Source organism: Rhinopithecus bieti, unplaced genomic scaffold, assembly GCF_001698545.2.
Source record: "Rhinopithecus bieti isolate Rb0 unplaced genomic scaffold, ASM169854v2 scaffold_26546, whole genome shotgun sequence".
In the NCBI taxonomy this organism is placed as follows: domain Eukaryota; kingdom Metazoa; phylum Chordata; class Mammalia; order Primates; family Cercopithecidae; genus Rhinopithecus; species Rhinopithecus bieti.
The window spans coordinates 1,528,618-1,546,470 of NW_016812367.1; the positions used below are offsets into that span (position 1 = coordinate 1,528,618).

Here is a 17,853-nt window from a genome sequence, read left to right on the forward strand (position 1 = left end):
GGGAACATTTTTGTTCGGTTGCAAGACACAGATACTCAAAAATCAAATCTGCTTACACAAAATAGTAAATGTACTGGCTCATGCACTTTTGTTTTTAAAGAGATGAAGTCTTGTTGTGTTGCCCAGGCTGGATTTGAACTCCTGGGCCTAAGAAATCCTCCTGCCTCCATCTCCTGAGTAGCTAGGGCTCCAGGAGCATGACTCTAAGTCCTGGTATGAATCAGGCTTCAGAAACAGCTTGATCCTGGTTCCCAATAGTATGGGCAAAACTCAGTCTCTCTTCTGTCTTCTTCTCTATGGCAGGTGTTCCCTAAGAAGTGACAAAGAAGGCCACTAACAGCTCTGGGCTCAAGACATTCCCACTTGGCAACTTCTCAATTGTTCTGGCAAAAGCCAGGAGAGTGGAGGTCTTCCCCACCTAGACTACATAAGCTGAGGGTGGGGTTCTTCAAAGAAAAGCTTGTTATAGGAAGAAGGGTAAACAGACACCAGGAAGCTTCTGATTATTATACCTAGTGATTCTGTGAGTGACACTGTTCCTAAACTTAATTATTTAAAACAATGTATTATTTCTCACAATCCTGTGATTAGCTGGGCTCAGGTGGCAGTTCTGATTACGCTGTGGATTGGCTATGCTAGAGGGTCTGGGATGTCCTCCCTCACATGCATGGAGTTTGTTGTTGGCATCTGGTCTGTCGTCGCCACACGGTCTAGCCCAAACTTCCTTTCACAGTGTCAGGAAGCTGCACAGGCACTTAAGTCCTAACGTTGGAAGTCGTACAGTCATGTCACTGAATTCTCTGATCAAAGTAACTCACCGGCCGGGCGTGGTGGCTCAAGCCTGTAATCCCAGCACTTTGGGAGGCCGAGACGGGCGGATCACGAGGTCAGGAGATCGAGACCATCCTGGCTAACACGGTGAAACCCCGTCTCTACTAAAATACAAAACTAGCCGGGCGAGGTGGTGGGCACCTGTAGTCCCAGCTACTCGGGAGGCTGAGGCAGGAGAATGGCGTAAACCCGGGAGGCGGAGCTTGCAGTGAGCTGAGATCTGGCCACTGCACTCCAGGCCGGGCGACAGAGCGAGACTCCGCCTCAAAAAAAAAAAAAAAAACAAAAAAACCAAAGTAACTCACAAGACTAGTTCAGATTCAAGAGACTGGGAAATGCACTCCCCCGCCCATCTTGACGGGAGCAATGATAAAGTCACATTGCAAAAGGACACAGGCACAGGGAGGCAATGATTCATGGGAGGCCATGATTGAAAGAATCAACTATGCGCCACAACTCGCCTCTTCTAGTTCCTTTCACTAACCCTCCTCTCACCCCAGCAACCTGGCTACTTTGACCTTCATGACCACTAGAGGATCATCTCCCTCAATAAGTCTTTCTGGCCAGGTGTGGTGGCTCATGTCTGCAATCCCAGCACTCTGGTAGGCCGAGATGGGAGGATCGTTTGAGCTCAGGAGTTGAAGATCAGCCTGGGCAACACAGTGGGACCCTGTGTCTACAAAAAATAAGATAATTAGCTGGGTGTGGTGGTGTGCACCTGTAGTCCCAGCTACTCGGGAGGCTGAGGTGGGAGGATCACTTGAGTCAGGGAGGTCGAGGCTGCAATGAGCTGTGTTTGCACCTGCATTCCAGCCTGTGTAACAGAGTGAGACTCTGTTTCAAAAAACAAACAAAATAAATGTCTTTCCTGTGAAATCCCAGCAAGGGTCCCGACCAGACCATACCCATTTTTATTCATTTATTCATTAACATATTCAATCACTAAGCAGTTATTAAAACATAACCACAGTCCTATGCTAGGGACCAGGGATGCAGTATCATAAGACCCAATTCCTGCCCTCAAGCAATTTCTAGACCCAATTCCTGCCCTCAAGCAGCCTCTAGTCTAAAAGAAGAGACAGGGAATTAGATCACCGTCACATAGCATATTAAGGGCTATGCTAGAGGGGAACACACGGCATCTGGGAGCACAAAGGGCAGCCAACCTGGCCTTGGGGGCCAGTGATCTCTGGATGAATGGAGGTACCTAGGTTGACAAGGTGAGTTGGAGCAAGTATTAGGCAGAATCTTGGTCGCAAGTGATAGAAACTCAACTCCAGCTGACTTAAGGAAAAGTCAAAACTAGAAAGTCCTGGGGGTATTAGCTTCAGGCATAGCTGGATCCAGATAGTCATCAGAAATGAGTCTCTTCTCATCTGGAGTGCAGTGGTGTGACCTCGGCTCACTGCAACCTCCGCCTCCCAGGTTCAAGCAATACTCCTGCCTCAGCCTCCCGAGTAGCTGGAACTACAGACATATGCCACCATGCCTGGCTAATTTTTGTATTTGTAGTAGAGACCGGGTTTCACCATGTTGGCCAGGCTGGTCTTGAACTCCTGGCTTCAAGCGATCTGCCTGCCTTGGCTTCCCAAATGCTAGGGTTACAGGTGGGAGCCACGGAGCTCAGCCTCCTCTGTGTTGGCTTAGTTCTGAAGCAGGCTGTCCTTACATGCTGGACACTAACAGCTGAAGACTATGACTGTGATTACTCAGGTGGGTCACAGGCTCACTCCTGGAATCAGGGAGCAGGGTCAGTCCCTCGGAACCACAGAGTCTGAGAATGGAGCAGGTTTGTCACCCAAAGGAGAAAAGGAAAAGAAGGGCTGTGGAGCTGGCTTGACATCAGGTGTACTCCTAGACAGGTGACTGAGTTACAGCCCTCAAATAGAGCCTCCTGAGGGAAATGTCCTGAAGGAACAGGAAATCGGCCTTGGGAGTGAGCAGATATGCTAAGATCAAATCTCTCTCCAAGGCTACTTCTTGGTTGTATAAGGTCTGCAAGACTTTGTCCCTGACTTTCTCCTGTGAAATCAAGTCTTCTCCAGTTGTCCTTAGGGTTAACTGAAATAGGAAATACAGGGACTCTTGAAGTCACCCTGTTCTCTTCCCATTAAATCAAACAGTCAAGTCCCAGGGCTGGTCTACCTTGCCAGAAAAAAGAAGCGGACTCCACCTAGTGGCTAGTGGGGTCATTGTGCTGTAGAGCTGACCATTTACAGAACTGTAAGGTTTCTTCAGCGTTTTGACATTCCTAGACAGAGGAAGCAGCATATATGAACAGTAAGCTTGGGAGAGCCAGGCCAGGGACACGTCTGCCCTGTCTCTGTAATAGGGCTTTTCAAAGGGCAGAGAGGTGAGGTTAGGTGGATGGATGGTCAGAAGGAGAAAATTTTCTTCCTATTGTATTTTACATTAGTGACTGCTCATCAGAACATCTGGTTTGGGGGTTGGGACAGCTCATGTGGCAGGGACTGCTGTGAGGGAAGGGCTTTCTTCTTTTTTTTTAAGAGGCTCCCACTATGTTGTCCAGCCTGGACTTGAACTCCTGGGCTCAAGCGATCCTCCTGCCTCAGCCTCCTGAGCAGCTGGGATTACAGGCACGTGCACCACACCTGGCTTAGGGCTCTGGGAGGAAACTCTACCTGTTCATTGCTACTTCTTTTAGGATTTGAGCTGGGAACTGTGATTTCTTCTAACTTCCACTTCACTAGACAGTATCAAGGCCTCGGGTCACATATATCTGGTGGCAGTGCTCAGACCAACACTTAGGGCCCCTGAATCCCAGGCCATTGTCCCTCATGCCATCCCTCATTGGCTGCTATATAGGTACATGTCTAGATGTGTCTGCACTGGTGGGTTGTTATAGTCAAACAGCTGCTTTGCATCTAGCTCTGGGCTAAGAGCATGATTCCACTGCCTCTTGGTTCCATTTCATGCATGATTCCATTTCTTCCCCTCAGGTGTGACACCTGAGTAGTGTCACTGGCCAAAGAGCCCTGGGCCTGGGATAAGCAGGGGCTCCCCAGTAGTGGAGGGTGACTTTTCGCTGGACCCCAGTAAAGAATCACTTGTAGCCACTATGCTACTTTTCCCCCTGCCTCAGTCAGATTGAATTAGGATTCTGGCATTTCATAAATCACTCAATCTTATTACATGGGGCTATGTCAGATGCCATCTGCTTGTGGCCTTACCCCCGCTCCAGGGGGACTCAGGGTTTACTTCAGGTCAACAACAGAAAGAGCAGCAGTTACCATTTATATAGCATTTATCATGTGTAAGGCACTATTAATTATTTCATATCTATCTATTCTTTTAATTCTCACAATAACCCTATGAGGTAGGTACTAATGTTCCACCCTGAGGCAGGTTTGTGATGGCAGAGCTGGGATCCGAACCTTAGCTGCTTGCTTCCTAGAACCTGAGTTTTCGTCACTACACTAGACTACCTCTCCAGAGCTGATGCCTCTCTGAGACCCTCCCTAGGCACTAGAGCCATGAGCAGGGGCTCCCTCTCATGTTTGCCTGCTGTATACACCAGAATGGCCAATATTAAAAAAACTGACAACATCAAGTGCTAACCAAGACGTGGAGCTCGCCGGTGAGGATGTAAGTCAATCGAGCCACTTTGGAAAACAGTCTGGCAGTGTCTAGACAAGCTAAACGTATGCCTACTCTATGATCCCACGCCTAAGTCAATGAGTGAACATGTGTACCAAGCAACATGTACAAAATCCCTCATAGCAGTTTTATTTATGATACCCCCAAACTAGAAACAACCCAATTGTCCCTCAACAGGATGGCTGGGCCAGGCGTGGTGGCTCACGCTTGTAATCCCAGTACTTTGGGAGGCTGAGGTGGGTGGATCGCTAGAGCCCAGGAGTTTGAGACCAGCCTGGGCAACACAGTGAGACCCCATCTCTACAAAAAACACGAAAAACTAGCAGGCATGGTGGCATGTGCCTGTAGTCCCAGCTACTTGGGGGGCTGAGGCGGGAGGATCACTTGAGCCCAGGAATTCAAGACCAGCCTGGGCAACAGAGTGAGACTCCATCTCTACAAAAAATAGAAAATATTAGCTGGTGTGGTGGCATGTGCCTGTAGTCTCAGCTACATGGGAGGTTGAGGTGGGAGGATCACTTGAGCCCAGGAGGTCGAGGTTGCAGTGAGTCTTGATGGCACCACTGCATTCTAGCCTGGGCGACAGTGAGAACGTCTCAAAAACAAAAACAAAAAAGTAGGATGGCTAAATTGTGCTATATTCAAATAAAGGACCACTACACAGCACGAAAAAATTCAACTTTTTTTTTTTTTTTTTGAGACAGAGTCTTATTACGTCACCTAGGCTGGAGTGCAGTGGCGTGATCTCAGCTCACTTGCAACCTCTGCCTCCCGGGTTCAAGCGATTCTCCTGCCTCAGCCTCCTGAGCAGCTGGGATTATAGGCATGTGCCACCACCACGACTGGCTAATTTTTGTATTTTTAGTAGAGACAGGATTTCACCATGTTGGCTAGGCTGGTCTCGAACTCCTGACCTCAAGTGATGTGCCCACCTTGGCCTCCCAAAGTGCTGGGATTACAGGCATGAGCTACTGTGCCTGGCTGAAAAAAAAACTGAACTTCTGAGACATACAGTAATGTGGGTGAATTCCACAAACTAATATTGTGCAAAATGTATGATTCCATTTTGTAAAACTCAAGAGCAAGCAAAACTAATCTACAATGATAGAAGTCAAAATAGTGGTTACTTCTGGGGGACACTGACTAGGAGGGGAAATGAGGGAATGTTTTGGGGACCTGGCAATGTTTTGTATCTTGATCTGGAGGGTGACTGCCCCAATGTATACATATAAGTTAGGATTCATCAAATTGAAGCCTAAAATTGGTGCACATTACTGAATGTGTGGTGTACCTAAAAAAGTTTGGAAAAAAAAGGAAACAGTTAAACAATTTCTGGGTATGGTGCACAGTTGTTTTTGTCCCCTCTTCCCCCTGCATCCATTCCCCTTCAATCTGGAAACAGCCCTACAACTTTCTTCTTTTGGGGCTGCGTCACTTCCTCTCTCAATATGTTTTAGGTGCAGTTGACTCAGCTTTAGGCACATGACCCAGGCCCCAAATCAGAGTGCCTTTTCCCCTACCCACAATGATTAATTCAGGGATGAGAACAGGACTAAAGCAGTTGAGGCAATCCCAGATATTTTGTTGGAACTAGTGGAGAAAGGTGTTCTTTCCACTGTTGTTCTTAACGTATCAGGAGAGAAGCCTGGGGCTGCTGGTGGCCACCTTGGCATCTCTTGGAGAGAGCTTGCCTGACAGAGGGCACACAGAGGAAAGCAGGAGGACAGAAAATTCTTCCTGATGAGACCATCTCCGAGTACGGGTCCAGCTATCACTGTATGTGGATTTTTCATTAAGTGAATCAATACATTCACTTTTTTAGCTAATCGCTTTGGTTTGGCTTTCTTTTTTTTTTTGAGACGGAATCTCCCTCTGTAGCCCAGGCTGGAGTGCAGTGGCGTGATCTCGGCTCACTGCAAGCTCCGCCCCCTGGGTTCACACCATTCTCCCACCTCAGCCTCCCAGGTAGCTGGGACTATAGGCACCTGCCACCACGCCCGGCTAATTTTTCTGCATTTTTAGTAGAGACAGGGTTTCACCGTGTTAGCCAGAATGGTCTTGAACTCCTGGCTCAAGTGATCCACCCGCCTCGGCCTCCCAAAGTGCTGGGGTTACAGGTGTGAGCCACCATGCCTGGCCTCCTTCTCTATATGGAATATCAACTCTTAGATCAAAGGTTGTTACGCAGATCAAATGCTAGCTTCCCAACCTCTCCAGCTTTTTCATACCCTTGGCTGAGTCAGCTCCTCATCCTGGGCATTCTTATCATCGTCATCATAATCTTTGACCGTGCGTGAACCCCCAAGGGCAAGAAAGTGTTAATCTCTAGGTCCCCTTACCAACAGGGCTGGCCACACAGCCGGCAGGGACTACAAAGTGGCTCATGGTATGATAGCCCACTGACCCCCTGCCCTTCATTTCCTTGCTTGGTAGATGGGGCTGAATCCGACATACTAGGTGGCTTAGAAGGACCCTGGGGAATTGCTGGAGCAGTCTGATCTTGGGAAGCTGAGAACCTCCCCTGGGGCTGTGTAGAGCCTTTCACAGCAGACCAGGAGCAGGGGCTGAGTGGTGCTGAATGGGAGCTGAGGCTGCCTGGGCCCCTTTCTCAAACCTGGCTGTCTACAGTAAAGGATGGACAAAGAGCTCTTGAGGCCACAACACCCCTTTCTGTTTTAAATTTTAAAATTATTATTTTAGAGGCAGGGTCTTTCTTGCTCTTTGTCCAGACTGGAGTACAGTGGCATAATCATAGCTCACTGCTGCCTTGAACTCATGGTTAAAGCAATCCTCCTGCCTCACCCTTCCAGGTAGCTAGGACTACAGGCATGCACCACCACACTCGGCTATCTTCTTTTAAAATTTATTATTTATTTTTTTGGAGATAGGAGTCCTGCTCTGTCACCTAGGCTAGAGTACAGTGGTACGATCTCGGCTTACTGCAACCCTCCGCCTTCCGTGTTCAAGCGATTCTCCTGCCTCAGCCTCCCGAGTAGCTGGGACTACAGATGCGTGCCACCATGCCCAGCTGATTTTTGCATTTTTTATAGAGACAGGGTTTTGTCATGTTGGCCAGGCTGGTCTGGAACTCCTGACCTCAGGTTATCCACCTGCCTTGGCATCCCAAAGTGCCTGGATTACAGGCATGAGCCATGGCACCCGGCCTTAAAATTTATTTTTATACTTTATTTATTTATTTATTTTTTTTGGAGATAGAGTCTTGTTATGTTACCCTGGCTGGAGTGCAGTGGTTATTCACGGGCATGATCATAGCATACGACAGGCTGGAACTCCTGGGTTTGAATGGTCTTTCTGCCTTGGCCTCTTGAGCAGCTGGGACTATAGGTGCATGCCACCACAGCTGGCCATAACACTCCTCAGCTCATTTTTGAGTCATGGAAAATGCTCTTTCAAGAATCACCAGGCCTATGATAAGTCCCATGGAACAAACCTATCACTGTGTAAGAGCTGAGCAGGAAAAAACCATCTCTCCTCATACACCTCATTCATTCATTCAATAAAACTTCATGACACACCACTATGGACATCAGGAAGTAGAGATGAATAAGGCTGGGTCTCTGCCCTAAGTGATTAGCCTGGAAAGCCATACTGGACACAGTTTCCATACTGGCCTCCTTGTCTCCTTTCCTGCCCCTCCCTGCATTCCTTTACACAATAGCTAGAATTCTCTCAAACATAAAGCAGATCCCCAGCTTAAACCCTTTAAAGACCTTCACGAGGCTCTATGTGACAGGAGAAGCAGGAGAAGGTGGATGAGAAGATGAGGCTGTATTGCGTTCAGGGTACCTCAACTCAAGGGAGACTTTCACAGGGTGCTTGACTGTGTCCCAACTCCTAAAATGACTACTGGGGACTACTGAGGTCTGAATGGGGTGGGGGTGAGGGGTCAAGATAGACATACTAGATCCAGTGGCAATATGGCTCAAAACCCTAGGTTTGTTAAGTTGCAGTCTGGCTCATGGGGGAAATTCTTTATTTGATGCTTCAGTGACCAAGAGACAGAGCATTAGACACACACATAAGCACACACATACACACAAACACACACACACACACACATCCACACAATATGCAAAGCAAAGGCATTTCACAGGTGAAGGGATAGGGAGTGGGGGAAGGAGGCCACAAGAGCAGCTGGGGCTTCTCTGACACAATGAGGAGAAGCCTCTGATGGTGACACTCCTTGGAATTCTTGCCTCAAAGCTACAAGGAAAACTCTATCCCTGTGGACTCAGTCCCAGGCCACAAAACAGTAAAGACAGAGAAATCTGGGTGTGGGGCCTGGGGGACACCTGCTCCTCACTGTAGAAACCTGCATCAGCTCTCTATTTCTTTCCTTGGGACCCAGAAATCGCCTGGTGGATGATGGGGAAGGCTAGCACCACAGCAACCTGGGCAAGGTGGTCTGCTGCACAAGGGGGAAGAGAGGGCTAGTAGGGCTGAGGGTAGCAATGAACCTTACAGCTGGCTGGCATGAGACAGTTTGCCGTTAGGGGCAGAACCCTCAGGGAGACTTGCATGTGGGGCACTTTCCCATGTGACCTTGGGTCAGAGCACCTCTGATGGAGGAAGGGAAAGGTCCCATCCCCACTGGAGTGTCCTATAATCTCAGTGGACATGGAGGCCACCCCCAGCCCCAGCTCGTTGCTAACTGCTGCAGATCCTTAGCACCATTCAGGAACCGTGGAGAGGGCAGCGGGGGGAGCAATGCTCCGCCAAGACTGTGTCACTGCTCCAGGAGGAGACTTCACAGTTGGCAGAAACCTGTGCAACTGGCCATATGTGGTCTAAGGCTCAGGAAAGCCTGCACCTTCTGGGGGAAGGCAGAGTGTTGTATTAGCTCCAAGCTTCCATGTTGCAGCCATTTCCTCCGTTTCCTGCCTCAGCCCAGGTTTGGCATGAAAGTTCCACATTTCACTGGAAATGTCCAGAGCCCAGGGAGATCTCTGTTCTTTAGTTGCAGGAACTGGCCCAAAACTGACCTTTAGAGGAAAGACAGGTGGCTGGGGCCTCAGCTCCTATGGCCCAAAGGGGTTAGGGAAGGGGGAAAGCCACCCTCCAAACTACCACCCGGTGAGACCCCAGGTCTCTCAATACCCTTGCCTCCCCTGTCATGACCTACAGGACCCCTGCCAAAGGGGAGCAGCAGGAGTGAATTAGCCTGGACCAATCAGAGGCTGTCTGTGGCCCAATGCTGCTTCAGGCCTGTGTACTTCCCTGGTGAGAACAAGGAGTGAGAGAGAGCCAAGGGCGCAGGGGAAGCTGGCTCATGGCTGGCCCAACGTGGGATGCTGGGCAGAATCACCTCTAGTCTTCCAAGGTGGTTGAATCTTTCTGAATGGGTTGCCTTTGCATTGGAATCTGGCCCAGGGATGATGCCACTGTTTTTGGTGACCTGTATTTGAGAAGGAACAAAGGAACAGGGTCAGTGTGTGGCAGCTGTATTGGCTTATTGCAATGATAGCACTGCCCTTTTAGGGCCTTGGAGTAATAGGCAGGGCACCTTTCCTTCACTGAGGTCCACTGTGGGCGGGCAGAATGCTGGATGCTTAGCTTCCATCATTCCATCCTCATGGCAATTCTGCCAGGTGAGAACAGCATCCTCATTTTACATACAAGGAAAGTAAAGTTCAGAAAGTTTAAGTGGCTGGCCCATAGTATGTTTTTTTTTTTTTTCCTGAGATGGAGTCTCGCTCTTGTCGCCCAGGCAGGAGTACAGTGGCACGATCTCTGCTCACTACAATGTCTGCCTCCCAGGTTGAAGCGATTCCCGTTACTCAGCCTCCCAAGTAGCTGGGATTATAGGCGCCCACGACCACACCCGGCTGATACTTGTATTTTTAGTAGAGACAAGGTTTCTCCAGGTTGGCCAGGCTGGTCTCCAACTCCCTACCTCAGGTGATCCACCCGCCTCGGTCTCCCAAAGTGCTGGGATTACAGGCGTGAGCCACGGCACCCGGCCGCAAAGTATGTTTTTAAGTGGTAGGTTCAGGACTGTAGCCAATGACTTTTCACTATACCAAACCACTGCTTACAGGGCCCTATACAAACTCATTCCATTTGGTAGTGGCAGAGTAAAATGAACGGGCTTCGAAGTCAAACAGGCTTGAATCCTAGGTCTAACTCCAAGTAACTAAGTGAGCTTGGGCAAGTCAATTAAACTATGTGATAATTAGACTTTCTTTGGTTGTAAAAGGTGGTGGGGGGGATATCCTAATTTCAGATCTTTTGTTGAGAATTTAATGAGACTGAATCAGGTGTTCAACAAATTATAGCTTTATCCTTACAGGATTAGAGGCTTTTAAAAAATTTTGAGACAGGATCTCACTCAGGCACCCAGGCTGGAGTACAGTGGTGCCATCATAGCTCACTGCAACTCAAAGCTCACTCCACCTCCTGGGCTCAAGCTATTCTCTCACTTCAGCCTCTCAAGTCGTTGGGACTACAGGTGTGCATCGCCACACCTGTCTAACTTTATTTTTTGTAAACGAGGTCTTACTACATTGCCCATACTGGGAGAATTAGAGACTTATTGACTTGCCCAAGGTCACGCTGCTGGAAAGTTTAGCAAGAGATCAGTGAACAACACTAGCACTTTCAGGTCTGGGTAGCCCCACAGCGGGGCTCTGGTTGGTTTCAGGTTGTCTGTTGTAACTGCCATCATCCAAGCTGCAAGGGAGGTATGTATGCTGAAACACCGTGGGACTGAGTTGCTGGGGCTTGTCTCAAGTCTATACCTAAGAGTACCCCCAAAGTAAAAAACATATCCACAGGTAAAGAGGATGATCTGCTACAGTATGAGAGAGGAGACTCCAGGCAGAGTAGAGAGAATTAAGGACATTTTTTACACCAATACTCTGTGTTTCCACCAACTTTAAATCATTCAGCTCAGTGAGCAAAGCAAAATCAATGACCAAAGTCAAACAAACATTTCAGCAGCTTGCCCGCCTGAAACTCAGTTTCATTTCCTGTAAAATGGGAATGCTGCTACCCATCTCAGAAGGTTATGCTGGGGCCAGGTGCAGGGGCTCACACCTGTAATCCCAACACTTTGGGAGGCCGAGGCGGGCGGATCACTTGAGCTCAGGAGTTTGAGATCAGCCTGGCCAATGTGGTGAAACCCCATCTCTACCAAAAAAAAAAAAAAAAAAAAAAAAAAGGGTTATGTTGTGGCGCACTGCTCATACCACACATTTCCCTTCAGAGAGGAAGGGACAGAACCACGTAGGCCCTCCAGACCAGGCCCTATCCTCTTCATATCAATGGTTCCATAACCTACTTCTGAGCCTGACGGCTTGGGAGGAGCATGCTGTGGGCCAGATAGGCTTCAATTTGAATCATGACCCTGCTTCATTCACATCACCACTTTGAATGCTGGTTGTCCATATGTGTAAAATGGGAATAATTATCTTTCCTCTCAGGACTGGAAGGATTACCTGAGAAAATATGCTTGACATATGGCCTGCAACAGAAGAGGGGCTCAATGAATGTTAGTCACTTCCAAGATTACCATGAACAGGTAACTCTCCGTTCACCTGGTTCCTTCAAAACCCTTATCACAATGTGTGATTATTGGTTGTTTACTTGCTTAGTCTGTTTCCTCCCACCAGGCTGTAAGGTCATGAGAGCAGAGGCTGGGTCTGTCTTGGCCACCATTCAGAAGATGCTCAATATATATCTGATGAATGAATGAGAAGGCCTGGTCATATTTGATAATGATCTATAGAGGGAACTCCTGCCAGCAAAGGATAGGGTCTCCAGGCCAGTGGAAAAACACTTCCCCAGAGTGCTACAGACCAGGAAAGCCAGGTGTTCTTAGGGTTCCACCAAGAAAATCATGTATGCTTCTCTATTAAAACCTTCAGCCCAACAGGTCCAAAAACTGGGCAGAAGCTGGTAGAGAAATACATATAGAGGAGACACTTGTTCCTGTTAAATGACTTATCTTCTGTTCACCGGAAAAAGGCTGCCAGGATTCCATTTCGGCCCAGAACTACCTGGCTTTGTTCTGACGCAGAAGTCCTGGGCTCCTGCTATGGATCCTAGAATTTCAAAAAATGGTTACTTACTGGTTCTTGTGTTTGAAGCCGCTGACATGAGCTTGGTACTGTTCTATGGAGTTCAGCACTATCTTACATGTTTTGCAGGGGTAGCCCTTTCCAGCTGAAACACATCAAAATCAAGATCTTAGTTATCCAGTAAGAAGTAACCTGAAGACTGTTGCTTTTCAGAGTGTACAAATGCCCTTCTAAGGACTGATAGGTGAGGCGAGGTGAGGTTGCTGGCCCTGATGAGAACCCAGAGGCCACAGTGTTCAGGAGGCAGAGACTGCATGCCTATGTGCTTCCTGGGGTTGGGAACATCCTCATTCCTGTGTCCCCCGTCCCAGTATAAAGCCTGGCCTAGACTAGCTGTCTGATAAAAGAATGACAGAACAAAGAAGTGACATTAGGTGTCTTTTCTACCTCGGCTGTGCTAACTGGCCTCATTAAGGATGCCCTTCACTGAGAGATCTCTGGGAAGGTGCCACTCTCCTAGGGCTTGCAGTAACAGTAATTAATGAGAACGCTGGTTATGAAAATCAATCTGTCTTTCTACCCTGGGAATCACAGACCGTATCTCACTTTACCAGGGCTGCTCCAATGACAAAGTGGCTTTTCCCACATGGTCTGGTAGTGAGGGAGGAGCCAGGAGAGGGAACTGAACTGCTGGTTCTGCTTTCATGTGACCTTAGCTAGATTCCTTCCTTTCTGAGCTTTTCTTTTCTTTTTTTTTGAGCTCTGTGGCCAGGCTGGAGTGCAGTGGCACGATCTCAGCTCACTGCAACCTCTGCCTCCCAGGTTCAAGGGATTCTCCTGCCTCAGCCTCCTGAGTAGCTGGGACTACAGGCGTGTGCCACCATACCCAGCTAATTTTTGTATTTTTGGTAGAGACGGGGTTTTATCACGTTGGCCAGGATGGTCTCGCTCTCTTGACCTGGCGCTCCACCCGCCTCGGCCTCCCAAAATGCTGGGGTTATAGGCGTGAGCCACTGTGCCCAGCATGATCCTTAGCTTTTCTTAACCTCAAACCAATTATACCACAACTTATTTATTTATTTTTTTGAGACGGAGTCTCATTCTGTTGCCCAGACTGGAGTGCAGTGGAGCGATCTCGGCTCACTGCAAGCTCCGCCTCCCGGGTTCACGCCATTCTCCTGCCTCAGCCTTCTGAGTAGCTGGGACTACAGGCGCCCGCCATGACACCCGCCTAATTTTTTGTATTTTTAGTAGAGACGGGGTTTCACCGTGTTAGCCAGGATGGTCTTGAACTCCTGACCTCATGATCTGCCTGCCTCGGCCTCCCAAAGTGCTGGGATTACAGGAGTGAGCCACTGCGCCCGGCCCACAACTTATTTATTTAGAGACGGAGTTTTGCTCTTGTTGCCCAGGCTGGAGTGCAATGGCGTGATCTCCACTCCCTGCAACGTCCACCTCCAGGGTTCAAGCAATTCTCCTGCCTCAGCCTCCCAAGTAGCTGGGGCTACAGGTGCGCGCCACCATGCCTGGCTAATTTTTTTTTTTTTTTGAGACGGAGTCTCGCTCTGTCACCCAGACTTGAGTGCTGTGGCCGGAACTCAGCTCACTGCAAGCTCCGCCTCCCGGGTTCACGCCATTCTCCTGCCTCAGCCTCCGGAGTAGCTGGGACTATAGGCGCCCGCCACCTCGCCCGGCTAGTTTTTTTTTTTTTTTTTTTTTTGTATTTTAGTAGAGACAGGGTTTCACCGTGTTAGCCAAGATGGTCTCGATCTCCTGACCTTGTGATCCACCCGTCTCGGCCTACCAAAGTGCTGGGATTACAGGCTTGAGCCACCGTGCCCGGCCGCCTGGCTAATTTTTGTATTTTTAGTAGACAGGTTTTCACCATGTTGGCCAGGCTGGTTTCAAACTCCTGACCACAGATGATCTGCTTGCCTTGGTCTCCTCTCAAAGTGTTGGGATTATAGGCGTTGAGCCACTGTGCCCAGCCCAACTTATTTTTGATTTTTTTGAGACGGAGTCTCATTCTATCGCCCAGGCTGGAGTGCAGTGGAGGCACCTCCGCCTCCTGGGTTCAAGCGATTCTCCTGCCTCAGCCTCCCGAGTAGCTGGGATTATAGGTGTGCACCACCACGCCCAGGTAACTTTTGTATTTTTAGTAGAGACGGGGTTTCACCATGTTGGCCAGGCTGGTCTTGAACTCCTGTCCTCGTGATCCACCCACCTCAACCTCCCAAAGTGCTGGGATTACAGGCGTGAGCCACCGCGCCCGGCCATACCTGGGTAATTTTTGTATATTCTTTTTTTTGTAGAGATGGGGTTTTGCCATGTTGCCCAGGCTCCAAACCTCTTCACATTGGAACCAGGATGATCTGTCCATAAAACTCAAACTGGCAACGGCTTCCCAGTGCTCTTAGGGTAAAGGCCCACCTCCCTAACATGACCCACAAAGTCATGCGTGGACGCCTGCTCATTTCCTCCACATCACTATGTCCCACACTATCCTACTTGCCCTCTGGGGTCCTTTCTTGATCCCTGCTCCCCCACCTTATCTCCCCTCATTTTATGCCCACAGTCTTGCATTTGTCTTTTTTCCTAAAGTTTGTCACAGTTGTAACTATTTGCTCAATGCCTGTATTCTCTGCTAGACTGTAAGCTCCATAAAGACATAGACAATACCTGTCTTGTTTACTACATATATACCACCATGCCTGGCACATATTAGGTAAAAGTCCAATAAATACTTATTGACTATCTATGAATTTAGTAAGACTTGAAAAGTTGTCCTGTATATAAAAGCTGAAGAAACTGGGGGACCAGCATGGGGCTCAGAAACCAGCTCTACTGAGTGGGAGACAAGACCCTAATTAGGGAGAGTAAGTGATGGGGTGAAGCAGAGAAGGATTTCAGTAACCTGGAGGGGACATTCAATGCTCTAGGGGCAAGAAGGATTTGCCTGAATGCTATGTAGGTTTTAGTTCTGACCTTCTTTGGTAAATATGAGAGAAACGCAAGCCTGGAGTATAAAACCACTCTAAGCCTTATTTGATCTGCTTGGTAGATGATGCATTTGCCCCGATGGGATCTGGATACCCTAGGTCATCTTACAGTAGATCCATACTTGCCATAAGACACTTGTCAGGGACCCTCAGGAACTACTCTCTGGATCCAACACAGAACTACATTGGGTTTCAATGTGGGCTCAGGCTCTGCCACTCTTTAGTGTGGAACCCTGGGCAAATCACTTCATCTTTCTGGTTTTAATATCCTCATCTGTAAAATAGTGATAATCAAAGTTGTTCAACAGAGTTATTGTCAGGATTATATCAGGTAATTAAATATGACAGCACCGAGCCCAGCCCTGGGCCATAGCTCCTATCAGGAAGTGTTAGATGACTTGACTAAATGAATAAAGTAAATGAATGAATGGCTTTGAAGGAAGCCAGCAGGGAGAAGTCAAGCTGTTAACAAACCTAAATAGGACGGGCTCATGCCTGTAATCCCAGCACTTTGGGAGGGTAAGGTGGGTGGATCACTTGAGGCCAGGAGTTCCAGACCAGCCTAGCCAACATGGTGAAACCGTCTCTACAAAAACAAAAACACCTGAATTCTTTGCTAAGGTAGAATCCTTGTCAGTTGAAGTCATTGCTTGCATATGCTGGGTCAACAGCCCACCTCTGTAAATAAGAAGGGGGATAGAGTGGGGCTCAGTGCCTCTGCTAGACATTCTATACTTGGAAAGCCTTCTGCCAAGTATGCTCAGAGCTGGAGGCAGGTGGAAGGAGTGTAAGGTTTGGAGCCACACAGAGCTAAAGACCCACAGTGATATCAACATTTATTAACATCAAGGTCCTATCAGCTGTATGAGCTCGAACCATTCACTCCGGGTCTCAACCTCTTTGTGAAGTGGTCGAAATTGTATCTATAGGAATGTGTGGAAATTAAAATTATAATGCATATACTCCTATCAAAAGGGGATCTAATACCCCTGCCTCTCTGCCTATTTTTTTTTTTAAATAAAAAAGTATTGATTTTCTTCAAATCCAAGTCCTCTTGAAAATCTATGATCTCAGGCTGGGCACGGTGACTCACACGTGTAATTCCAGCACTTTGGGAGGCCGAGGCGGCTACATCACCTGAGGTCAGGAGTCTGAGACCAGCATGGCTGACATGGTGAAACCCCGTCTCTACTAAAAATACAAAATTAGCCAGCCGTGGTGGCGCATGCCTGTAATCCCAGCTACTCGGGAGGCTGAGGCAGGAGAACTGCTTGAAGCTAGGAGGTGGAGGCTGTGGTAAGCCAAGATCGCGCCATTGCACTCCAGCCTGGGCAACAAGAGCAAAATTCTGTCTCAAAAAACACAACAAAAAAACAACAACTGATTTTTCTTTTTATGTTTTTGAGACAGGGTCTCACCCTGTCACCTAGACTGGAGTGCAGTGGCACAATCTTGGCTCACCACAACCTCCGCCTCCCAGGCTCAAGCAATTCTCCTGCCTCAGCATCCTGAGAAGCTGGGATTACAGGTGCATGCCAACATGCCCGGTTAGTTTTTGCATTTTTAGTAGACACAGGGTTTTGCCATGTTGACCAGGCTGGTGTTCAACTCCTGACCTCAAATGATCTACGCACCTCGGCCTCCCAAAGTGCTGGGATTACAGGTGTGAGCCACTGCACCCGGCCAAGAACACGGGATTTTAAAGTCATGTTATTTGGCTTGATTGCCACCTGCATCTCTACTTGATAATATACAACTTAGTTTTAGAGTTTTTATTTGTTCTACATAAGGACCAAAAAAAAGAGAAAAAACAAAACTTAAAGAGACACAGGTCGTGTTTTTTTTTTTGTTTTTTTTTTGAGACAAAATTTCACTCTTGTCACCCAGGGTGGAGTGCAATGGCACGATCTCGGCTCACTGCAACCTCCGCCTCCTGGGTTCAAGTAATTCTCCTGCTGGGATTACAGGCGCCCGCCACCACACCCGGCTAATTTTTTGTATTTTTAGTGGAGATGGGGTTTCACCAGGTTGGCCAGGCTGGTCTCGAACTCCTGACCTCAGGTGATCCACCTGCCTCGGCCTCCCAAAGTGCTGAGATTACAGGTGTGAGCCACCACACCCAGCCACAGACAGAGGTCTTTCTATAGTACGTTCCTCTATGTATTTGAGAACTTGAAATAACTAGCATAAAATGAATATTCCATTCAGTAATAATTTTTTAAAATTTATTTTATTATACTTCAAGTTCTAGGGTACATGTGCACAACGTGCAGGTTACATATGTATACATGTGCCATGTTGGTGTGCTGCACTCATTAACTTGTCATTTACATTAGGTATATCTCCTAATGCTATCCCCCCCCCCC

At 48.1% G+C, this 17,853-nt stretch overlaps 1 protein-coding gene across 8 annotated transcripts in view; it reads right to left on the reverse strand.

Annotated features, from left to right (window-relative positions):
- The window catches only part of ZNF346 (zinc finger protein 346), a 75,720-nt gene that overhangs the window by 16,661 nt on the left and 41,206 nt on the right, over positions 1-17,853 (reverse strand). For 3 of the 8 annotated variants that reach the window (XM_017896085.1, XM_017896090.1, XM_017896086.1), the window contains exons 6-7: positions 12,540-12,633; positions 9,776-9,865 (exon numbers count right to left, since the gene is read on the reverse strand). In XM_017896085.1, coding sequence (XP_017751574.1) covers positions 9,778-9,865; positions 12,540-12,633 — 182 coding nt within the window. In that variant the 3' untranslated portion in view covers positions 9,776-9,777. Of the gene's footprint in view, positions 1-2,398; positions 3,083-7,659; positions 9,866-12,539; positions 12,634-15,688; positions 15,762-17,853 lie in introns of those variants that run through there. The other 5 variants (XM_017896087.1, XM_017896084.1, XM_017896092.1 and 2 more) reach the window with 5 other exon arrangements.